Raw genomic sequence first — 24,458 nt, forward strand, 5'->3', positions numbered from 1 at the left:
TGACCCATCTAGTCTGCCCCTTTTTTTTTACCATATTTTTTATCTCAAACCGTATTTGATCCTTCTTTCTGTGTAAGGAGATCCTTATGTCTATCCCATGCATGTTACATTGCTCTACTGTCTTATCCTCTACCACCTCTGCTGGGAGGCTATTCCACTTATCCTCTACTCTGTGAGGTAATTTTTTCTCAAATTTCCCCTGAACCTCCAGTCTCCACAGGTCACGATAACCGTGATGCTGCTCATTTAGACTGGCACTTGCTCTCATGCCTTCTAGCTCTGGCAATGTTATTAGAAGCCCCAGGAATCCAGCAGGCACAAGACTCTGTAAGGTTGGTAAAGCCATTTAATTAGGGAAATAAAATTTATTAGCAAAAAATGTACAAACGCTTAACAATTGGTAGAAGATTCAGTAGTCTCAGCATCGGTCAGCGGTGTCGCAACGGCGACGAAACATCTCTGTTCAATATTTACCCAGCCCTTTCCTCAGTCCATTAACCCATTACTCACAAACAGACATGACCGTGTTGTCCGACATGGGTCAGAAATGCAGACAGTGGGGCTTCGGGTGTTACAGCCAAAGATCAAGTATCGCTTATAGCAAAAAAACATCTACAAATCCATAAAATAAACTTAAGAACAATAGGGAAATCGCTTGTGTGTATTCTAAAACAATTCAATAAAAGCCTAGAGCAACCTAACTAACTTCTATACATTTCTTCTAATGACTATCCATTAAGACCTTACAATAACTTTTGCTGTGTTCCTGATTTTGCGTCTACGTACGGTAACTGCCAGCAGCACGGAAGGAGTGTTGTATTATGTTATAACTGTATAATTATAATCAGTGGATATGAGCGTCTGTAATAACTGCTGAGGATATATATATATATATATATATATATATATAAAGACTTACCGCTGTGTTATCGGAGACATAACTATACCCCAATAACACCTCATGACGGGTCTACAGAAAGACCTTAGGATGCAGTAATGTTTCCTCTATGATAAAGCTTGTGGTCACGATGACGCACTGACTACCTGTATAAAAGGTGGAGAAACACGACGCCGACAGTCCACGTCATAGCCAACCACTACCTAGTACCGACATCAGGCCGGACAGGTCCTGGCGCTGTTCCGTGTACCTGATCACATATTCCGGGTATATCTGATGCTTTTCAAAGAGGACAAATATCGATGGGTTACGCTCACTGTCCACACAGCTGTCGTAGAAGCTGGAGGAGGACGACGGTTTGGCAGGCGGGCGCAGGTACGAGGAGGACCCGCGGATGAAGTCTCCCACCAGCACGCGGGCCACAAAGAGGACGTATTGGTGGCGATCTTCGTGGCTGCTGTACTGATGCGAATAGGAGGCGTCTCTGGCGAAGTAGCTGCCTGCAAGAGGGAAAGGAAGTAAGAAACGGGAGGGACACATTATACCTTAGCCCAACAGTGGGAGGAGTCTCAGCAAATGACATCATACATTAATGCAGGAGATTATAAAACAGGCCACAGCCGACTTTGGCTCTCCAGTTGTTCTGGACTTGCTGGGACCTACAGTACGACATTACTTTTATGCATTTTCCAACATGGATTTGCGTCGCTCTTTGTGCCCATTGTGCCGCCTATTATCTCTATGGGGAGCCGATACAGCACCCTGAGACCTTGTGGGCCGGGCTTTCAATTACCAGGCCGCTGGTCTATTGGCCCCAGTGCCATAAACTGGACCATCTTATACCCTGGCTCTCCTCATATTAATGTTACTGGAGAGGGAGTGGCCAATGCACTAAAGGGGTGTGTCCATCCCAAGGAGGGTGTAGTTAGCGTCAGTCCTGTCTCCACCTTCATTCAAGGCTCTAATGGCACAGCAGTGGCCACACTGGCTTTGCATCATGTTGGGTTCACATGTCGCACCGCCATTATTATAGGTTGGAAAACTGGGCAGAGATATTTTCCAAAAGTGGGGAGAAAAAGAAAAGGGGAGGTGCTATACCCTAAGCCGCGTTCCTCACCTTTACCGTATGCTGTGCCGTGAACCCCACAAATGCGCCAGTCAAAGTTCTGTTGGCAGATGGCGTCTACCATTTTACTGCTGGTACCGTGAAATAGCTGCCGCTCGTCCACCTCCTTCCCTCCATTCTGCTTCTTCATCTGCTCTTTCTGCCTGTAAGAAATGATATATTACTATCGCTGTGTGAGAGAGGCTCAGGAGGCGGCCATGACGCGCTGCCACCCACACCTACCACTGGTAAACCTCCCACAGCGCCGGGTTCTGAATCCTCTCAATACTCTGGATCTGGAAGCGGAGAGTGCGGAGAAACATGGTCTCAATCGTCTTGTACTCCTCCGATGCCTGGCCCAGGGGCACTAGCTGTAGGAAAAGGAGGAGAATCTTCATTCTTAGTGCAATGTACGTAACTAAACTCTAGGAGTCATTATTCCAGGTGACATAAAGGCAGGTAAGCAATGTAACACAGCAATGAGGAAGGCTAGTCAGATGCTTGGTGCATTGGGAGAGGAGTTAGTAGCAGGAAAAGAGAAGTATTAATGCCACTGTATAGGTCATTGGTGTGGCCTCATCTAGAATACTGTGTCCAGTTCTGGAGGCCATATCATCAGAAGGATATAAATACATTAGAGACTGTTCAAAGAAGGGCAACTAAAATGGTGCATGGCCTACATCACACAACATACCCAGAAAGACTAAGAAATCTCACTATGTATAGTGTGGAGCAGAGAAGGGAAAGGGGGGACATGAGAGAGACTGTCACATATATCAGGGGTTTTACTAAGGTCCAGGAGGGAAATATTCTCCAAATGTAGAGAAGCAATAGGACACGAGGACATGTGCTCAGACTGGAGCGGGGGAAGCGGGGGGGGGGGGGGGGGGGGGGGGGGTCAGGGGAAATATGCAGGAAAATAACTTCACAGAAAGGGTAGTGGACAAGTGGAATAGCCTCCCGTCTGAGGTGGTAGAGGTTAAGACAGTAGAGCATGGATGGACCTATGAATAGCCTTACAAAGAAAAGGATCAAATAGGGTTGAGGTTGACCAAAGGACAAAAAAAAGGGGCAGACTACAAGTGGCTCTTATCTGCCGTCATGCTGTTTCTATGACTGTAATGGAGCAGCGCCCCCTAGTGACTGTCAGCTGCATCACAAGGCTGAGTGACACAGGCAGTCCCGTACTCACCTTGTACCCCACTTCTGGCGCCTGCCCTTTGTCCCAGTGTGCGGGCGTGGACTTGTCATTATTTGCTTTAGAGGAGTCCGACTTCCTGGAACACAGAAGGATTCCATTATTTGTGAAGTATTCAACATCAAATTCCCCTCACCGGCTGTTCATGCGGCGGCCCAATGTACAGAGACTAGTCATTTATTTATTCCCGCTCCCATAACCCCATCCCCCAGTTCCGGGGACGCTCATTGCAAAGTAGTGGAAAGAGAGACTCCGCAGCATTCTAGTAGTGTAAGACGGCTGACAATATGGGTTGGTGGGGCAGGAGAATCAACAGACAGGTCCTTGGACGCTTACTTTATTTTCATCTTCCTCACGTCCTCCGCAGACAGGAACTTGGGTCTCCGACACACTTCCCTCTCGGTGCCGTAGCGAGTGTTCCTCTGCACCATTTCTAGGAGAGGCAAAGATGGAGTCAGTCATTGTAGGTGATGAGGTATGGCAACGATGCCAGAATCGTAAGGGACAAAAATATTTATTACCAGTTATTTATGCAGCGCACACATATTCCGCAGCGCTGTACAGAAAATATTTACCCATTCACATCAGTCCCTGCCCCAGTGGCGCTTACACTCTATGGGGCAGATGTATTAACCTGGAGAAGGCATGAGGAAGTGATAAACTAGTGATATGTGCAAGGTGATAAACGCACCAGCCAATCAGCTCCAATATGTAAATTAACAGTTATGATCTGATTGGCTGGTGCCTTTATCACCTTGCACTTATCACTGGTTTACCACTTCCTTATGCCGTCTCCAGGTTAATTCATCTGTCCCTATGTATGTTTTCCTGTTTGATTATTTGTTTATGTACTCTGTAATTGGGCGCTGCGGAACCCTTGTGGCGCCATATAAATAAAGGATAATAATAATCACATGTACACACACATTCACGCTAGGGTTCATTTTGTTGGGAGCCAATTAACCTACCAGTATATTTTTGGAGTGTGGGAGGAAACCGGAGTACCCGGAGGAAACCCACGCAAGTACGGGGAGCATATACAAACTCCACACAGTTAGGGCCATGGTGGGAATGAAACCCAAGACCTCAGTGCTGTGAGGCAGTAATGCTGACCATTACACCATCCGTACTAACCCTAAATATAATATATGAACGTGTATCTTAGAGAGAACCTCTACAGCAGAAAACTGGAAGATATACCTTTCAAGCTCAGCACGTAATCCTGCTTCCCGGCCTTGAACTGTATGTTGGTCTTCTTATCAGACATGAAAACATTCTCTATGTCCCGGCTGGTTATGGTGGAGGTTTTGTGGTCGTCCGTCTGTTGCAAAACAATGGAGTTTAGATCTGCAGTCTAGTAACTAAGCTGCTGGACAAAACAACAGCCCCCACAGCTAACACAGTGCCTTATGTACTACGAGAAGTACCAGGCGGTGACAGGCTGGGCTGGAGACACCATACCATAGCAGGGTGTCCGTGGCTGCCCGGGTAGAGCCAGCTCAGGCTTCAGGAAGGGAGGTACGGCCCCCCTAGACTCAAGGCCCTTGTGCACTGCACCCACTGTAAGTGCCCCAGGAAACGTCTCCCTTTCTTTAATATATAAAATAAATATATTCTCATTTTAATTGCATAATATAGAGTACAAAGGGAACAAATGCACTAAGGAATGTTTGTGAGACCAAAGGGTAGGTTATTATGTACCTCCTGGCCATACTCAATCCACATATTGTATTCATCCCTCCAGTACCAGCGCCAGTCGGTGGTAAGTATGAAGTGAGGCGGCTTGGAGGCAGAAGACGGGGTGGAGAGCCGCTTTATCTTACTTCTCTTGTACGTCATGGTATCAAAGTTCACATGTAACACCGCCTTTCTGTAAGTGGGGATATATCATGGATACATTACAGCGCACTCTGCAGGCTGTAACAAGAAACTGCACCCACCATGACAGTCCCCCGCCCCTACTATCCGGTTTACGTAACACTGACATTTTCTGTGACTTATTACATGCACACAACACAGACTCCGGAATACGGGTCACTCAGTTACTGTGTAAATAACCTGTAGTTACTGCAGATTACAGCGGACAGAGACAGCCGTCCTATTGCGGGGACTGTGATATATATTACATCTGGTCATGTGTGCCGTACAAGGTTTTCTAAGTAATCTCCAGAGAAGCCTGGCTACGGTACCTGGTGTTGGGGTCGCAGTAAGCCTGCTCGATGGTCTCCATATCGGAGAAGTCCTCCCACGTACCATCCTTGGAGACCTGCCAGCGATATGGGAGGTGATAATGGTCCCGGACGCACCTCTCTGTAACACGGTACAATGGTCACTGTTACCCCGGACAGATATGGGTGGGGGGATTGGATGGGGGGGGGTGGGGGGGGGCTCGGTCAGAGACTCACCTTTGAAGTTGCAGCTGTTTAATATGAAGTACAAGCAGATCTCCTCTATAGGCTGCTGGTCGGCTGATTTCTGGAGTCTGGCCGGGTCTGTGGAAGGAACTATACACTTTTCATTAGTTGTCCCAGTTCCGAGGTGCAGTCCCCTCACCAGACACACAGGGCAGCAGCTGGCGCAGCAGAACCACATTAATGACCTCTCTGCGGAACTATCCAGTGTTCTATATATACACACACACACACACACACACACACACAGGTTGAGTATCCCATATCCAAATATTCCGAAATACGGAATTTTTTGAGTGAGATAGTGAAACCTTTTGTTTTCTGATGGCTCAATGTACACAAACTTTGTTTAATACACAAAGTTATTTAAAAGTGTTGTATTAAATGACCTTCAGGCTGTGTATAACGTGTATATGAAACATAAATGAATTGAGTGAATGTACACACACTTTGTTTAATGCACAAGTTATTAAACAGGATTTTGATACCTACCGGTAAATCCTTTTCTCCTAGTCCGTAGAGGATGCTGGGGTCCACTTCATGACCATGGGGTATAGACGGTTCCACAGGAGCCATGGGCTGGTCATGAAGTGGACCCCAGCATCCTCTAGGACGTATGAGAAAACAGGATTTTTATACCTACAGGTAATCCTTTTCTCCTAGTCCGTAGAGGATGCTGGGTCCACTTCATGACCAGCCCATGGCTCCTGCGGAACCGTCTATACCCCATGGTCATGAAGTGGACCCCAGCATCCTCTAGGACGTATGAGAAAAAATATTGCTTAAAATTACCTTCAGGCTATGTGTATATGAAACATAAATGTATTCTGTGCTTAGACTTAGGTCCCATCACCATGATATCTCATTATGGAATGCAATTATTCCACAATACGGAAAAAATCTGATATCCAAAATACTTCTGGTCCCAAGCATTTTGGATAAGGGATACTCAACACTAATATATATATATATATATATATATATATATATATATATATATATATATATATATATATATATATATATATATATATACACACACAACTTTAAAACAAGAAACATCTCACAGTAACGTCACGTAGAATGAAGCGTTCCCTATAACTTGTGATCGCTTCATCAGTCTCACGGGTCTCAGCAGCGAGTTCTGCGTGTGGCTCCCAACCACCTTTATACATGACACAGCGTCAGCTGAATGACATCTGTAACCTCTCCACCAGGGTGGCTATAAAAACTAGGCTGCACTGAAAGAGAGCGCTCTGGCCCTGAAGATCTGACAGTCTAAAAAAGGTGAACAGACACAAAAGCAAAACTTCCAAACAAACCTGGACACCGGCCATCCTTAGCCGGGGATCTTATTGCCGTTTTCGGAGACGCTTTAGTGCCATTCTTTATGGCGTTGGCATTGAGGTACGTTTCCAGGATCATGGGCACAATGCTAGCGGCCAGCCCCCATTTCATCAGTTTCTGTATGGTGTCCTCTGCGGCCAGGTTGTGCGACCTCTTGCACTTTACTCCGAACATGCAGTCGTCCTGGAGGAAGTGCTGGCAGATGTGCAGCTTGTTGCAGCTGGTTTTGTAGGTGCAGGTGCCATGAGGGCCTTCTCCGCGGTTATAATGTATACAGACCTTCAGAAGAAAGAGAGATTATATAAGCTCACATTGGCATATACTGACGGTGCAGAGACATCACACACAACCTGCCTCCGCTATACAGGATCTAAATCAGTGGTTCGCAAGTACCCCCAACAGTTCATGTTTTCCAGGTCACCTAGCAGGTGCACAGGTGTATTCATTACTCACATTTTAAAAGACCCACAGGTGGAGCAAATTATTTCACTTGCAATCCTGTGAAGAGACCTGGAAAACATGAACTGTTGGGGGTACTTGAGGACCACTGATCTAAACCACAATGCTCAGACAGAGAAGATCCAAATTGAGGGGTGGGCCTGGCAGGAAAGGAGAGATTGTGGCAATCACTTTGGCCACCCTAGACTAAAACCTCTATGCCCAACACAACAGGTCAACTCGGATTTGATTGAGCATGACGTTCAGCAGATATCGCAAAAGAAACGTGCGCCGTCGGAACACACGTGGTCTCATGTGAGCCTACGATTTGTCCTGACCACAAAATTACTAGTTTGTGCAATGTTGTGGCCAGTACCACTGCCAAGAAATGCAGCCATCCAAATGTCGTACAACCATTGCAGGGTTCTGGGGTATGGCGTTTGGGACCAGTGAGGCTCAGTGATGATCCCCCAGCTGTCTGCCTTGTTTTAGTTCTAACTCTGCGTATTAGCACTGAAGGGTTAATTGAGAGGTTTGCTTCCATAGCCTCCCCACAGCCTGCTTTCTGAAAACAATCACTGTGTCTATCTCACACCCAAGGACACTGAGATCTCTCCTTCCCCTGGTTCCTCCAGGCAAGGGAAGACTGTGTGAAAAGGAGGATGGGGGAGAAGGAGGAGGCTGGAGGGATGATCAGGAAGGAGCGTAAACAATTAAACTATCTATGCTGTAATGCAGTGGTGGCCAACGCGTGGCTCTTGAGCCACATGCGGCTCTTTCTTCATTCAAATGTGGCTCCCAACACTCAAAGTCACGTGACCAAAATAGATCTGTAAACGGCTGCACTCCAGCCAGACATGCAGCAGCACTACGTAGACTGAGAACTGAGGGAGCCAAATACACACGGTGGAGCTGGCTGGAGTGACACAGGCGGGTGCTGGCTGGGGTGACACATGGGGTAACTAAAGTGTATTATGTGAATCTGGCTTTTCAATTATTTGAATTTCAATATTTTATGCGGATCTGGCTTTTTCAATTATTTGATGTAGAAGTGGCTCTCATTGTATTTTATGTTGGATCTGGCTTTTTCAATGTATTTTATACCAGGGGTGTGGCCTAGCAGGCACAAGGTCGCACCCCATTTTTGCAAGTGCGCCTTCGGCTCAAAGTCGGCTCTTTGATGTACCTAACAAGATTTCTTGGCTCTTTGTCTCTGACTGGTTGGCCACCCCTGCTGTAATGCATACCCTCTGCCCATGCAGGCAGCTGTGATACACAAGACAGACAAGACAACACAATGGGCAAAATGTCTTTATTCCTGCGAGTATTTTTAAAAGCAGCAATCTGGTTTTACCTTGTAAACGATTGCCGCTTTAACAATACAGGCCGACTCGCAGGAATTTTCGCACAGGCTGCATCTCGCATGTTATAAAATTTTACATAATGTCTGCATCGTTCAACGTCCTCCGTAGACAACCAGGGAACAGCACTTGTAAGCCCGGACATTACACCCAGTGAGTGATCTGCGTGAGAAGTCTCACCAGCTGAGATCTGACCGATGTGCTGGGCTTTTGTAGAGACACGGCGAGCAGAACACACAAATCAGTAAAAGGAGACAGCCGCTTCAAAGTGACATGTTATTTCTAGGCCACTACCCTAGGTTTAAGAGTATAAACCATTCCGGTAACACGCTCAGAGTGGGTGTAATGCATTTGATCAAACCCATCAATCAGATTGTTTATCTAAGTGCCTTGTTAGCTAAAAAGTTTAAAGGGCAAAAAAATTCTCCCGGCTTTATTTTACATAGTACAGGAATAAGCGTATAGCCGCAATGTGCCATAAATGGTTTGTCAGCAGGTTTTTATGTTTTAGAGGGGGGATTAATGGAGAGAGAGAGCGATCAGGTACACTCAGCTACTGACGGAGGCGACGCCAAGTCCTGCAACGTGAATATTATTATACACCCATATCGTAAGTAATAATAGTTGTGTGACGGATACGCCTGTAGCATTCCGGTCAGTACTTACATCGGGCAGTAGGTTGGGGTCATTCTGTAATAAAAGATGGCGGAGTTCCGTTATGGTCAGGCCGGCAAGATGGTGCAGCTTTAACACACGAGTGATGTGGTCCTGATCGATGGAGTGATTAAACTTACAGTGTGACCTGCGGGACAACGGAGGAAAGGACGTTATGCCAGAGTCTGCTGCCTGCACGCGCGTACTCCGAAGTGCGCTCTAACACAGACTATTGTGTCGCCTCTGTATGGAGGTCCTATACACGCAGCCTGAGCAATGGCAGGTGTCGCGTCACAGCGACCGGAAAATGACACTGCATATATATAAGCTATGGGCTATATGCACCCCATTTATTAATATTGGAAACTCCAATACATCATTACTCTCACTGCTTATAGGGGGTCACTCTGAGTCGATCGTAGCTGTGCTAAATTTAGCACAGCTACGATCATCTTTCCTGACGTGGGGGGACGCCCAGCACAGGGCTAGTCCACCCCACATGTCAGTCCGCCACCCCACCCCCCCCCAGTCCGCCGTGGCCCGCCCCCCCAACGGTCCGGCCACACCTGTGTTGGCCAGACCACGCCCCTTAAACAACGGCTTAACGCCGCCGCCCAGCCTGATGTGATCAAGCAATATGTGAAACGTACGTCATCGACAATTGACACTAGCAGCAGGCCGTGGACGCTGATCAAACGGAAGTACGGGAAATTACACCTGATCCGGCGATCACGTCCTGCAGCAATTTCAGCACGAAGATTAATAGCGGGGCACGAGCATATGGAGTAAACGGAGGAGCGGTTATTACATCTGACCCGGCGCCCGACTCCGCTATTTCACGGTAGCGGGGCACGAGCATATGGAGTAAACGGAGGAGCTCTCATTACATCTGACCCGGCGCCCGGCTCCCGGTTCCCGCGAGCGGCTATCCGCTATTTCACGGAGATCTGATCTGACACAGTGACAACAGACTCTGAACAGAAACAGGTATTCAGAGCCGTTCTCTCATCCACTGCTGGGCAGTTACGGGCCCCCCCTGCAATGTGAATCACAACAGGGGAGGAGTTTTGCAAAGCGTGGACAGCAGAAACGGCTCGCACTATTCTGTCCTTTCTGTCTCCAGGTGGATGGCTTTCCCCGACTCTCATTGTTTCCATTCACTGCCAAGGTACTAACCACGGCACATGGAACAACAGCAGAGAGGAAAACCGTCGGTATACACCTGGGACTCTATATATCTCTCAGTTATAATATCTATTTTTTAAGAAATATATTGTTCATAAGGATTTGGAAGTAGCATTATATCAGCTATGAATAGTGTGATCATTTCCACATATCCAATGTGTTCTTTAGAAATCAATAGATTTGGATAACTTGATTAGATGATACAAAACGTATAAAAGTTTGGAGTGTATCATCTCAAGAAATGTTCTCTGTGAATTGAGTCACTGTAACTATTCTATCAATCAGAGATGGAAAATGTTGCTGTTTTGTTTTTTTCTTCTAACAAAGGATACCTCTAATATGTGGTGACTGCTACGGTTTAAACCTGAAGGGATATACAAGAAATAATATGGAGAGAATCAATGATTATACCAATAATTATACCAACTGATTAATTGTACATATGAGACAGTTCATATATTCTCTGTCCTCATTATTCCTTCCTTTTTGGGCTACGACTGCGGATACAAAACTCAATAAATCTACATATGTACGATCACTACAGTCTGGACAAATAGACTTGTAGACAGTATGTACACATGTTACATATCATAATTTTAAAGTTTCTACATATTTCATTGCATCTAGCTGAGGACAGCCCCTACGACCTTTAAGGGGATGATATTTTCTCTTCATTTTTGTAGCTTTACGACCAAAGTAGGTCTAATACGCAAAACAGTTATAGACATATTTTTCCAGAGAATAGTTTTTTTGTCAGACTTATGTATAGGATCTTAGACTGAATAAGTCATGCTAATAGGCATAAATGATAGCCATCAGCATAATAATATATATGTTTTCATAAATATATCACTTGGTTTAACAACATTAGTGTAAATTAATTCCCCATATTAATTCTGGAATTTTTATCAGTATTTGAATATTGAAAATTGAGGCAACCATTATTTGTAGCTCTACTCTCAGGCTATCACATACATTCACATGCCTGGACATAGAGATTTATTTTAACAAATGAAATAAAAGTTATATTTTAAAATCAAACAATATTACATAAAAGAGTGCGCCACACACTAATACCCCTTTTCCACTAGCTCAAAAAACACGGGTAAATGCACGGGGGCGCGCATTTACCCGTGTTTTTGGCAAGTGGAAAAGGGTAAACCCGGATCAAGTGACCCGTGAATCCTACCCGGCTATTTACCTGGGTAGGACACGGGAATGATCCGGGTAGGGTGTAGTGTAAATGGGAGCCGTGTCGATGCGACACGGCTCCCGTTTACACTGTATGGATGGGCGGCGCTGGGAGATCATGTGATCTCCCTGCGCCGCCCCTGCCGTGTAGCTAGAAGCGTCACCAACCCGGCATATGCCGGGTTGTGACTGCTGATGGGAAAGGGACCGAGCACGGGTCGCAGCAGGGGGCAGCTCCCGTGTCAGGCTCCCGGCTGCGACCCGTGCTCGTAGGTGTAAAAGGGGTAGCTTCTTTGTTTAATGTAGTACCCACTAGTGGTCTGCATTAATCATTTCTAGAAATACATTGTCCTATACACGCAGCCTGAGCAATGGCAGGTGTCGCGTCACAGCGACCGGAAAATGACACTGCATATATATAAGCTATGGGCTATATGCACCCCATTTATTAATATTGGAAACTCCAATACATCATTACTCTCACTGCTTATAGGGGGTCACTCTGAGTTGATCGTAGCTGTGCTAAATTTAGCACAGCTACGATCATCTTTCCTGACGTGGGGGGACGCCCAACACAGGGCTAGTCCACCCCACATGTCAGTCCGCCCCCCCCCCCCCCCCCCCCCCTCCCCGCCAAAGTACAAAAGCATCGCACAGAGGCGATGCTTTTGTATTTGTGGAGTAACTCCCGGCCAGCACAGCTCCTGCCAGGAGTTGTTCGCCGCAGCGGCTGCGTGAGACGTCACGCAGCCGCCGTGGCCCGCCCCCCCAACGGTCCGGCCACATCTGTGTTGGCCAGACCACACCCCCTAAACAACGGCTTAACGCCGCCGCCCAGCCCCCTCCCGCCCTGCGACCGCCTCTGCCTGTGAATCAGGCAGAGGCGATTGCTACTGAACGACGGACTTCGGCCGCCCGGCATGCGCCGGCGCACTGCGGCGCCGCCGCAATTCCGACCCGATCGCTGCGATAAACTGCAGCGAGCGATCGGGTCGGAATGACCCCCATAGAATGCTGTCCCTTCAAATATTGTCACATTCTACTTCTAGAACTAGATTGGCACCTGTGCGTATCCAGCTGCTGTGGAACTACAAGTCCCAGTACACCCTGATATCCAACCACAGGATGGATGCCAGCTACTACTAGTCTACACTACCCAGGGTTAGGTATATGGGCGCAAATGTATTAAGCGTTAACAAGAGATAAAGTGGAGACGGATAGAGAGAGATAACGTACCAGCCAACTCCTGACATTGGCAGGCAGGAATCTGATTGGCTGCTACTTTATCTCTCTCCACTTTGTATCTTGTAAAAGCCTAATACATTTGGGCCATAGACCCCCAACTCACCTGCTGCAGCCCCCAGGATGAGGTACTGTATATATAATCCCCCAGCTCACCTGCAGCAGCCCTCAACAGGTATATAGCCCCCAGCACAGGATGAGGTATATAGCCCCCAGCACAGGATGAGGTATATAGCCCCCAGCACAGGATGAGGTATATAGCCCCCCAGCACAGGATGAGGTATATAGCCCCCCAGCACAGGATGAGGTATACAGCCCCCAGCACAGGATGAGGTATATAGCCCCCAGCACAGGATGAGGTATATAGCCCCCAGCACAGGATGAGGTATATAGCCCCCAGCACAGGATGAGGTATATAGCCCCCCAGCACAGGATGAGGTATATAGCCCCCCAGCACAGGATGAGGTATATAGCCCCCCAGCACAGGATGAGGTATATAGCCCCCCAGCACAGGATGAGGTATACAGCCCCCAGCACAGGATGAGGTATACAGCCCCCAGCACAGGATGAGGTATATAGCCCCCAGCACAGGATGAGGTATATAGCCCCTCCCCACCTGTTGCAGCCTCTGGAATGAGGTACAGGTGAGTCCTCCGTCACCGTTGCTGGTGTCGTGCTAAACAGCTCGTCCAGTCGCACCTAGTCGTGGGCGTATTTCCCAACCCAGAGCATATTTTTATAAAAAATTTTCCAAAACTGCGTCTTATTCGCATAGTGATGAAGAAGCACAGGCAGACTCAACGGACTAAAATGATCTGTGTGTACACTGTGTGTGCGACTGCATCTGTATCTGCATATGAAATGCTACGTTAGTGTTTTCCTGGAAACAGTCAGCAGAGTCTGCTTGTGGTCTTATTCGCATAGTGTCGCATATAAGACGCATTTTCGGGAGATAAGGCGCAAGACTCTGGCCAAGTCGCACAGGAGCTGGCAGCTCTCATGTGATGAGGGAGAACATCTGTATATGGGTTCACTACGGCTGGCCAGCGGTCGGGCTCCCGGCGACCAGCATCCCGGCGCCGGGAGCCCGACCGCCGGCTTACCGACAGCGTGGCGAGCGCAAATGAGCCCCTTGCGGGCTCGCTGCGCTCGCCGCACCACACTATTTTATTCTCCCTCTATGGGGGTCGTGGACCCCCACGAGGGAAAATAAGTGTCGGTATGCCGGCTGTCGGGCTCCCGGCGCCGGTATACTGAGCGCCGGGAGCCCGACCGCCGGCATACAGAAGACCACCCCTGTATATACCCTGCTACAAACCAGTATATAGTCCATAGCTCATCTGCTACTGTCACCTGGTATGAGGTATACAGCCATCAGCTGTGGGTCCTGGGATAAGGTATACAGACCATAGCTCACCTGCTGCAGACCCCAGGATGAGGTATATAGTCCCTGCTTGGCTGCTGCAGACCCAATATAAGGTGTATATAGCCAGCAGCTACAGCCCCCCACAATGAGATCTATATACCATGGGTCACCTGCTACAGCCCCCAGGATAATGTATTTACCCCCAAGCTCATCAGTTGCTGCCCCCTAGTGTGAGGTATACAGTCACCTCCTGCAGCCACCTCAGGATGATGTATTTACCCCCCAATCTCACCTGGTGCAGCCCCCCAGGACGTAGTAGCGGCACAGGTGGAGCCTCTCGCAGTCGCCAGCACATTCCTGGTTCCTGTCGGCACACATCCGTAGAGTGCTGACATATACACACACCTGCTCACTGCCCTGGGGCCTGGTCACCAGAATGCGACCCTCCTCCGCCTCCAGCAGCCGTGCCATCTTCTTAGAGGTCAGACCCAGGGCCCTGCCCAGTTGCCCCAGCTCCATGCTGCCCCCATTAGCGCAAAGCACCTTACAGAGGCGCAAGGAAAGGGAGTCCGACATGTCCAGAGCCTTCCCCTATGGGTTCTATCTGCCCTTATACGTAATATATTGCCCCCCCTACCAACTAGGTGTGCCCTCAGAGGGCTGGGTCCACGTACCACCAAGCCGTTCTCTATGTACTGTGCCACACACCTCCTCCTTCCATCTACCCCCTACCAACTCTATCTACCCCTGCCTTGTACTGTCTACTCCCTACCATCCACAATTTACCCTTTCCTATCTGTACTTACCCCCACAGTCCTCTATCTGCCCCCTCCTGTACTTACCCCCACAGTTCCCACTCTACTCCCTCGGCCCCCTATCTGCCCCCTCCTGTACTTACCACCACAGTCCTCTCTCTCTACCCCCCCCCCCCCCCTCTCCTGTACTTACCCCCACAGTCCGGTCTCTTACCCCTCCTGTACTTACCCCCACAGTCCGGTCTCTTACCCCTCCTGTACTTACCCCCACAGTCCTCTCTCTTACCTCTCCTGTAATTACCCCCACAGTTCTCTCTCTTACCTCTCCTGTACTTACCCCCACAGTCCTCTCTCTTACCCCTCCTGTACTTACCCCCACAGTCCTCTATCTACCCCCATCATCTCTCACCAGTCAGTGTCCGCAGTCTCCTTAGCCGGGAACTCGCACTGTCTACCTAACCCTACTGCCCCCTTCCCTGGTGCCCGGGGTGCGGCTGCCCTGCCTGATCTGCCCCCGGCTGCAGGTTCTGATGTTGTCGCCTCCCCTATGACAACACCGTGTGGCCTGAGAGAGACGGAGAAACGAAACTGAAAGGCGGGGAGAGGGGGAGGAAATGGTAGATGCTAGAATCAAGTGGGCTAAGGGACCTTTTCCGTAAGGGGGAGGAGTTACGATGAAAGGGGGGAGGAGCTACGCCAGCGGGATAGTTCCTCTACTATCCACGCCACCAACTATTACCTTTAGTAATTAGGTGGTGAGCGAAGCGGAGCGGAGCGAGCCACCGTGCCCGAAGCGTGGCGAGCGAACTTTTCGGGTACCCTGTTCGCCCGTAGCCCCTCCCCCTGGCGACGTAGCTCCTCCCCTAGGAACGTCACAAGGTCCCTTCAGCCACTCCGATATAGAACCAACCGGAGGAAATCCAGCTCCCAGGAGTACAGCGGCCGGCCCTCTCCCTCCTTCCATGCGCGTCCCTGACTGAGCCTGCCGGAGACCCAGCACGCATGCGCGGCCTGGGCTCCACCAAATATCCACCGCGCATGCGCGGCCTGGGCTCCACCAAATATCCAGCGCGCATGCGCTGCCAGGGCTTCACATATATCCAGCGCGCATGCGCTGCCAGGGCTCTACATATATCCAGCGCGCATGCGCTGTTGGACTAGCTCCCCTGCCATGGTTTTACTAAGCCTTGGAAGGAGTTATTGGAACTCCATTTGCTGAGGGATTTGTCCCTGCAAATGTCCTCTAATGATTAGTATTACTTAGCAATGCACAGTACTACTCCTGTTATTCTCTAGTGAATGCAATTCTCACTATGTGGTTGTTATGCAAGGCTTTATAGCATAATAATAATACTCCTATAGCAGCAACATAATAAAGGCGTTCAGAGACTGTGCCATGATGGCGGAGCCAGCCCTGACCAGTTTGATGCCTTGGGCAAGATTTTAGTCGGTGCCCAATAAACTGCAGCCAGTCCCGCCATAAAGCGCTGTGCCATACTGCCGGGCGTCCTTAGCAAACGCCTGTAGTTATTGCCTATGCTGCATGATGGGGATTGTAGTACTTGGATGGTACCTAGCGCACACCCCTGCTCAGGGACGTAATTATCTGATCTGCCCTTAGGGAGATTATGAAGGGGCGGCCCGGGGGCAGATGCAGGATTCTACGGGCTATATTTACTAACGTGCGGGTTTTCAGAAGTGGAGATGTTCCCCACAACAACCAGATTCTAGCTATTATCTTCTAGAAAGTGCTGGATAAATAAGCAGCAGAATCTGGTTGCTATTGGCAACACCCTTATTTCTAAAAACCTGCACTTTATTAAATATACCTCAGATGTGGTCTGGGCTGGGTGTCGTCATGTATGGAGTCTGAGAATCGGGAGAATCATATTGTACAATCCTCAGCTATTAGTGCGCAGCTTCCACGTTTATAGGGGTTAAACCTGCAAACAGACAGCGCTGACCGCTCCTGGCAATAAGAGTCACCTACTGGGCTCTTTCTTTACCCGCTTCATTAAACAAATATACTTATCATGCAGTAATACCAGAACTCACATGCCCAGCTATATTGCACAATTACGGTTGGAAAACATTTCAAGTGCTAACTTGTTTTTCTCCAATAAAAAACAAATGTAAATTTAAATAGATTTATTATGGAGCCACCAAACGCAGGCATTACATCCGTATCGTGACTCCGCTCAGTATAAATACACGGCTGTATTTATTCCCTCTGAAAACAATATTCTACATACAGTACTCTTGCTTGACCGGCATGCAGAGAAACTGTCCTAGTGGTTTGATCAGCAATGGACAAATACATTTCAGATGCCTGAATAAATAGAGAATACCAAGCATTTTGGAAGCAAGGGCTTCCGCATGGGTGGGCTTGTGCGGTAAATAAGCCAATCACACCCCAGCCTGGTCCGGTCATGTGTATAATACCTGCTTGTACTATAGCTGGACTGTCTGCAGGAGGAGACCCCAGTGACAGCGGGCGAGGGCTGATTGTTGGGGTGAGTTTGGGGGGAGCATCAGTGACCAGGACGCCCCACCTTACTAATGTTCTTTAAGTAACAGTGTCTAAGATGAAAACGTCCACAAAATTCATCTCTGACCGCCACTCAGTGGTACTGAGTGGTCATCTTCATCCTCAAGTTGCAGCATTTCTTGTCTGACTGGAGGGGTGATCCGATAACGGGGTGCCCACAGGCTATTTGTCAGCAGCAAGGCAGCGGAGAATGCACACAGAGCTATCCGCCAAAGACTCCTGCACTAAGGGGGTTATTCAGAGTTGTTAGCAAACCAAAAAAGTTAGCAATTGGGCAAAACCATGCTGCACTGCAGCTGGGGCAGATGTAACATGTGCAGAGAGAGTAAGATTTGGGTGGGGTGTGTTCAAACTGAAATCTAAATTGCAGTGTAGAAATAAAGCAGCCAGTATTTACCCTGCACAGAAACAATATAACCCACCCAAATCTAACTCTCTCTGCACATGTTACATCTGCCCCACCTGCAGTGCACATGGTTTTGCCCAATTGCTAACAACTCTGAATAACCCCCAAATTCAGCACTTCATCGGGCTACCTTACAGCCTGTCACTCGCATCCACAGACGAGGGAACATGTTTTCGCAGCCATGTAAATATCTAAGGAAAGAAAGCTTAAGGTTCATTTCACGCAGAATGCATCCCTAGCGCTGCAGCAATTTTACCGAACAGTCACAGATAGTCATGTGGTGTATAATATATAATTAATGTGTTATGCTATATTTATAGGGAGTTTATTTATAGTGAGGTTTAATGCACACTATTGGCAATCGAAGCAAGTAGAAATGCGGATTTCAGGTTACTACGCATGCGCCAAAGTAAGAGGCCAAAGGGCGTTTCTGGATGGTAACTGGGTTGTAACTTGCAGGTATATCGTCATGTCTGGCTGTGAGTCTGATGGTCCAGGCTTCCCCTGCATAGCTGTTGCTGCAGTGGTACAGTCTGTCTTTGCTGCGTGGAAGACTGAAGCAGCACTCTCCAGTCAGGCAGCCTGAGCGTTCCCTCCCGAGGCCGGCTGTTGACCGTCCCATGGTCCAGTGTCCCCCAGACTTGCTGCAAGAGATAATAGGATTTTTGGTCACTTTTACTGTTGAATCCTTTTCTCTGAAGCAGGCCGGGGGACACTGCGTTCCTTCCCTCACGCTCAGTCAGTTTGGTTCTTGACCGTCTTTTCCCCACTGATTTGCTTTATTGTTCTGACCGTTTCTTTGGGTTCCTGCTACTCCTTTCTGGACTTTTTGAAAGAAGTGCCGGCACACTGGGGTTGGAGCATAGAATTAAAGCTACAGTTTAATATTTAAGTGCCAGCTCCTCCAGGCCCACCTGCAGTCCCATGGTTCAATGAGGAAAGAGAAAAGGATTCAACGGTGACCAAAAATCCTATTTTGATGTATTATAGGTTCCATTTATCAGCATACTGACGCCGTCTACAGATGGTGTTAGCACGCTGTAGCCTATGAGCTACAGATAACAAATTTAGCCTGAAGAGTTCCTCCAGAACCTTGTCCCAGCTCAGCTGTCAGCGGCCCTGCTTCTGCTTCTCACATACTGGAGGCGCTTGATTATTTTTAGCCCCAGGCCCATAATTCAACCTTGCATTCCAGTTCTGATATCCGCCGAAACCTAATTATAATGTTGGAAAGAGGGTTTGGGCATCTACTAGACATATTAGGCCTAGGGGGTCATTCCGAGTTGTTCGCTCATTAAACATCTTCGCATCGCAGCGATTTTCCGCTTAATGCGCATGCGCAATGTCCGCACTGCGACTGCGCCAAGTAAATTTGCTATGCAGTTAGGAATTTTACTCACGGCTTTTTCCTCGTTCTGGCGATCGTAATGTGATTGACAGGAAATGGGTGTTACTGGGCGGAAACAGGCCGTTTTATGGGCGTGTGGGAAAAAACGCTACCGTTTCCGGAAAAAACGCGGGAGTGGCTGGAGAAACGGAGGAGTGTCTGGGCGAACGCTGGGTGTGTTTGTGACGTCAAACCAGGAACGACAAGCACTGAACTGATCGCAGATGCCGAGTAAGTGTGGAGCTACTCAGAAACTGCTACGAGGTGTGTAATCGCAATATTGCGAATACATCGTTCGCAATTTTAAGATGCTAAGATTCACTCCCAGTAGGCGGCGGCTTAGCATGAGCAAATCTGCTAAAATCCGCTTGCGAGCGAACAACTCGGAATGACCCCCCTAATTCAGACCTGATCGCTCCTAGGTTTTTTTTGCAGCGCTGTGATCAGATAGTCGCCGCCCACAGGGAGTGTATTTTCGCTGTGCAAGTGTGTGAACGCCTGTGCAGCCGAGCGGTACAAACAGATCTTGTGCAGTCTCTGAGAAGCCCAGAACTTACTCAGCCGCTGCGATCACTTCAGCCTGTCCGGGACCGGAATTGACGTCATACACCCGCCCTGCAAACGCATGGACACGCCTGCGTTTTTACAAACACTCCCAGAAAATGTTCAGTTGACACCCATAATCACCCTCTTCCTGTTAATCTCCTTGCGATCAGCTATGCGTATGGATTCTTCATTATATCCATCGCTCAGCAACGATCCGCTTTGTACCTGTGCGATGCGCATGCGCATTGCGGTACATACGCATGCGCAGTTCTAAACTGATCGCAGCGCTGCAAAAAACGCTAGCGAGCGATCAGGTCTGAATTAGGCCCACTGTCTGGTGTCATCAGCTACATGAGTTCCCACTTTTGTTGGGCCACATAACATTCCTGAGAATAAATTCCATAACGTATTTCTTCCAGTCAGCGCCCCCAGGTGTATACGTGCGTCTTACAAAATGACTGAGGAGGAGACTGGATGTGAGCCAGTCCCCCCCCCCTCCCCCCTTGGGTCCCTCCTTCATACAGCACTGCTGTTCTGTTGCTGTTTGTTGCTCAGAAGCGTCCACACAGCGAGCTGTGACTCACACCGCGCACCTTAATCTCATATTACACTGTTTATAGATTCTTAGTAATAGCAGAACCTGGAATAAGGCCTGACTTGCAAAACAAGAGCAATTGTAAAATATTAATGGTGTGACACCTACACCTGGCTCGTATCCCGCACACCTTCCCGGAGGTGACAGTGTAAGTGAGGTTATCACCCTACTAACAAGACAGTGTCACCCTACTAACCAGTGTCACCCTACTAACCAGACAGTGTCACCCTACTAACCAGTGTCACCCTACTAACCGGAGAGTATCACCCTACTAACCAGAGAGTATCACCCTACTAACCGGAGAGTATCACTGAGTATCACCCTACTAACCAGAGAGAATCACCCTACTAACCGGAGAGTATCACCTCACTAACCGGAGAGTATCACCGAGTATCACCCTACTAACCGGAGAGTATCACCCTACTAACCGGAGAGTATCACCTCACTAACCGGAGAGTATCACCCCACTAACCGGAGAGTATCACCGAGTATCACCCTACTAACCAGAGAGTATCACCCTACTAACCAGAGAGAATCACCCTACTAACCAGAGAGTATCACCCCACTAACCGGAGAGTATCACCCTACTAACCGGAGAGTGTCACCCTACTGACCGGAGAGTATCACCCTACTAACCGGAGAGTATCACCCTACTGACCGGAGAGTGTCACCCTACTGACCGGAGAGAATCACCCTACTGACCGGAGAGTATCACCCTACTGACCGGAGAGTATCACCCTACTAACCGGAGAGTATCACCGAGTATCAACCTACTAACCAGAGAGAATCACCCTACTAACTGGAGAGTATCACTCTACTAACCAGAGAGTATCACCCCACCAACCGGAGAGTATCACCCTACTAACCAGAGAGTATCACCCTACTAACCGGAGAGTATCACCCCACTAACTGGAGAGTATCACCCTACTAACCGGAGAGTATCACTGAGTATCACCCTACTAACAGAGAGAATCACCCTACTAACCGGAGAATATCACCCTACTAACCAGAGAGTATCACCCTACTGACCGGAGAGTATCACCCTACTAACCGGAGAGTATCACCCTACTAACCAGAGAGTATCACCCTACTAACCGGAGAGTATCACTGAGTATCACCCTACTAACCAGAGAGAATCACCCTACTAACCGGAGAGTATCACCTCACTAACCGGAGAGTATCACTTCACTAACCGGAAGGTATCACCCCACTAACCGGAGAGTATCACCGAGTATCACCCTACTAACCAGAGAGTATCACCCTACTAACCAGAGAGAATCACCCTACTAACCGGAGATTATCACCCCACTAACCGGAGAGTATCACCCTACTAACCGGAGAGTGTCACCCTACTGACCGGAGAGTAGACCCCTACTAACCGGAGAGTATCACCCTACTGACCGGAGAGTGTCACCCTACTGACCGGAGAGAATCACCCTACTGACCGGAGAGTATCACCCTACTAACCGGAGAGTATCACCGAGTATCACCCTACTAACCAGAGAGAATCACCCTACTAACTGGAGAGTATCACCCTACTAACCGGAGAGTATCACCCCACCAACCGGAGAGTATCACCCTACTAACCAGAGAGTATCACCCTACTAACCGGAGAGTATCACCCCACTAACTGGAGAGTATCACCCTACTAACCGGAGAGTATCACTGAGTATCACCCTACTAACAGAGAGAATCACCCTACTAACCGGAGAGTATCACCCTACTAACCGGAGAGAATCACCCCACTAACCGGAGAGTATCACCACACTAACCGGAGAGTATCACCCTACTAACCAGAGAGTGTCACCCTACTGACCGGAGAGTATCACCCTACTAACCGGAGAGTATCACCCTACTAACTGGAGAGTGTCACCCTACTGACCGGAGAGTATCACCCTACTAACCAGAGAGTATCACCCTACTAATCAGAGAGTATCACCCCACTAACTGGAGAGTATCACCCTACTAACCGGAGAGTATCACTGAGTATCACCCTACTAACAGAGAGAATCACCCTACTAACCGGAGAGTATCACCCTACTAACCAGAGAGTATCACCCTACTGACCGGAGAGTATCACCCTACTAACCGGAGAGTATCACCCTGCTAACCAGAGAGTATCACCCCACTAACCGGAGAGTATCACCCCACTAACCAGAGAGTATCACCCTACTAACCGGAGAGTATCACCCTACTAACCGGAGAGTATCACCCTACTAACCAGAGAGAATCACCCTACTAACCGGAGAGTATCACCCTACTAACCAGAGAGTATCACCCTACTGACCGGAGAGTATCACCCTACTAACCGGAGAGTATCACCCTACTAACCAGAGAGTATCACCCCACTAACCGGAGAGTATCACCCCACTAACCAGAGAGTATTACCCTACTAACCGGAGAGTATCACCCTACTAACCGGAGAGTATCACCCTACTAACCAGAGAGTATCACCCCACTAACCGGAGAGTATCACCCTACTAACCGGAGAGTATCACCCTACTGACCGGAGAGTATCACCCTACTAACCGGAGAGTATCACCTACTAACTAGAGAGTATTGCCCTACTGACCTGAGAGTATCACCCTACTAACCAGAGAGAATCACCCTACTAACCAGAGAGTATCACCCTACTAACCGGAGAGTATCACCTCACTAGCCGGAGAGTATCATCCTACTAACCGGAGAGTATCACCCTACTAACCGGAGAGTATCACCCTACTAACCAGAGAGAATCACCCTACTAACCGGAGAGTATCACCCTACTGACCGGAGAGTATCACCCTACTAACCGGAGAGTGTCACCCTACTGACCGGAGAGTATCACCCTACTAACCAGAGAGTATCACCCTACTAATCGGAGAGTATCACCCTACTAACCGGAGAGTATCACCCTACTAACCGGTGAGTATCACCGAGTATAACCCTACTAACCAGAGAGAATCACCCTACTAACCAGAGAGTATCACCCTACTAACCGGAGAGTATCACCTACTAACTAGAGAGTATCGCCCTACTGACCTGAGAGTATCACCCTACTAACCAGAGAGAATCACCCTACTAACCAGAGAGTATCACCCTACTAACCAGAGAGTATCACCCTACTAACCGGAGAGTATCACCCCACTAACCAGAGAGTATCACCCCACTAACCAGAGAGAATCACCCTACTAACCAGAGAGTATCACCCTACTAACCAGAGAGTATCACCCTACTAACCGGAGAGTATCACCCCACTAACCAGAGAGTATCACCCCACTAACCGGAGAGTATCACCCTACTAACTGGAGAGTATCACCCTACTAACTGGAGAGTATCACCGAGTATCACCCTACTAACAGAGAGAATCACCCTACTAACCAGAGAGTATCACCCTACTGACCGGAGAGAATCACCCTACTAACCAGAGAGTATCACCCTACTGACCGGAGAGTATCACCCTACTAACCGGAGAGTATCACCCTACTAACCGGAGAGTATCACCCCACTAACCGGAGAGTATCACCTCACTAACCGGAGAGAATCACCCCACTAACCGGAGAGTATCACCCTACTAACCAAAGAGTATCACCCTACTAACCGGAGAGTATCACCCTACTAACCAGAGAGTATCACCCTACTAACCAGAGAGAATCACCCTACTAACCAGAGAGTATCACCCCACTAACCGGAGAGTATCACCCTACTAACCAGAGAGTATCACCCCACTAACCGGAGAGTATCACCCTACTAACTGGAGAGTATCACCCTACTGACCGGAGAGTATCACCACACTAACCGGAGAGTATCACCCTACTAACCGGAGAGTGTCACCCTACTGACCGG

At 48.5% G+C, this 24,458-nt stretch overlaps 1 protein-coding gene across 2 annotated transcripts; it reads right to left on the reverse strand.

Moving 5' to 3' along the window:
• Positions 1-328: 328 nt before the first annotated feature.
• Positions 329-15,225, reverse strand: LOC134933797 (protein mono-ADP-ribosyltransferase PARP12-like). Of its 2 annotated transcripts, none has more exons than XM_063929256.1 (12): positions 14,689-15,225; positions 9,425-9,560; positions 6,935-7,238; positions 5,607-5,693; positions 5,391-5,511; positions 4,903-5,071; positions 4,402-4,522; positions 3,538-3,634; positions 3,196-3,280; positions 2,247-2,374; positions 2,016-2,167; positions 329-1,398 (listed from the first exon to the last, which is right to left on the reverse strand). In XM_063929256.1, exons 1-12 carry the CDS (start codon positions 14,970-14,972, stop codon positions 1,085-1,087), a joined length of 1,998 nt encoding a protein of 665 aa, XP_063785326.1. In that variant the 5' UTR covers positions 14,973-15,225; the 3' UTR covers positions 329-1,084. The 2 variants fall into 2 exon arrangements, with proteins under 2 accessions (XP_063785326.1, XP_063785325.1); XM_063929255.1 differs by having other exon boundaries at positions 5,607-5,705; positions 14,689-15,224.
• Between the last annotated feature and the right edge of the window lie 9,233 nt (positions 15,226-24,458).

This window comes from Pseudophryne corroboree, chromosome 6 (genome assembly GCF_028390025.1).
Source record: "Pseudophryne corroboree isolate aPseCor3 chromosome 6, aPseCor3.hap2, whole genome shotgun sequence".
In the NCBI taxonomy this organism is placed as follows: Eukaryota; Metazoa; Chordata; class Amphibia; order Anura; family Myobatrachidae; genus Pseudophryne; species Pseudophryne corroboree.

What these genes read in the sequence shown, in the direction of transcription:
- LOC134933797 (XM_063929255.1), bottom strand. Translation starts at nt 14,972, where the DNA reads ATGTCGGACTCCCTTTCCTTGCGCCTCTGTAAGGTGCTTTGCGCTAAT. An exon ending in GGATTGAGTATGGCCAGGAG is followed by an intron (nt 4,523 to 4,902) that starts GTACATAATAAC and finishes GTTTTGCAACAG; the next exon opens with ACGGACGACCACAAAACCTC. An exon ending in CTGTGGGAGGTTTACCAGTG is followed by an intron (nt 2,168 to 2,246) that starts GTAGGTGTGGGT and finishes CATTTCTTACAG; the next exon opens with GCAGAAAGAGCAGATGAAGA.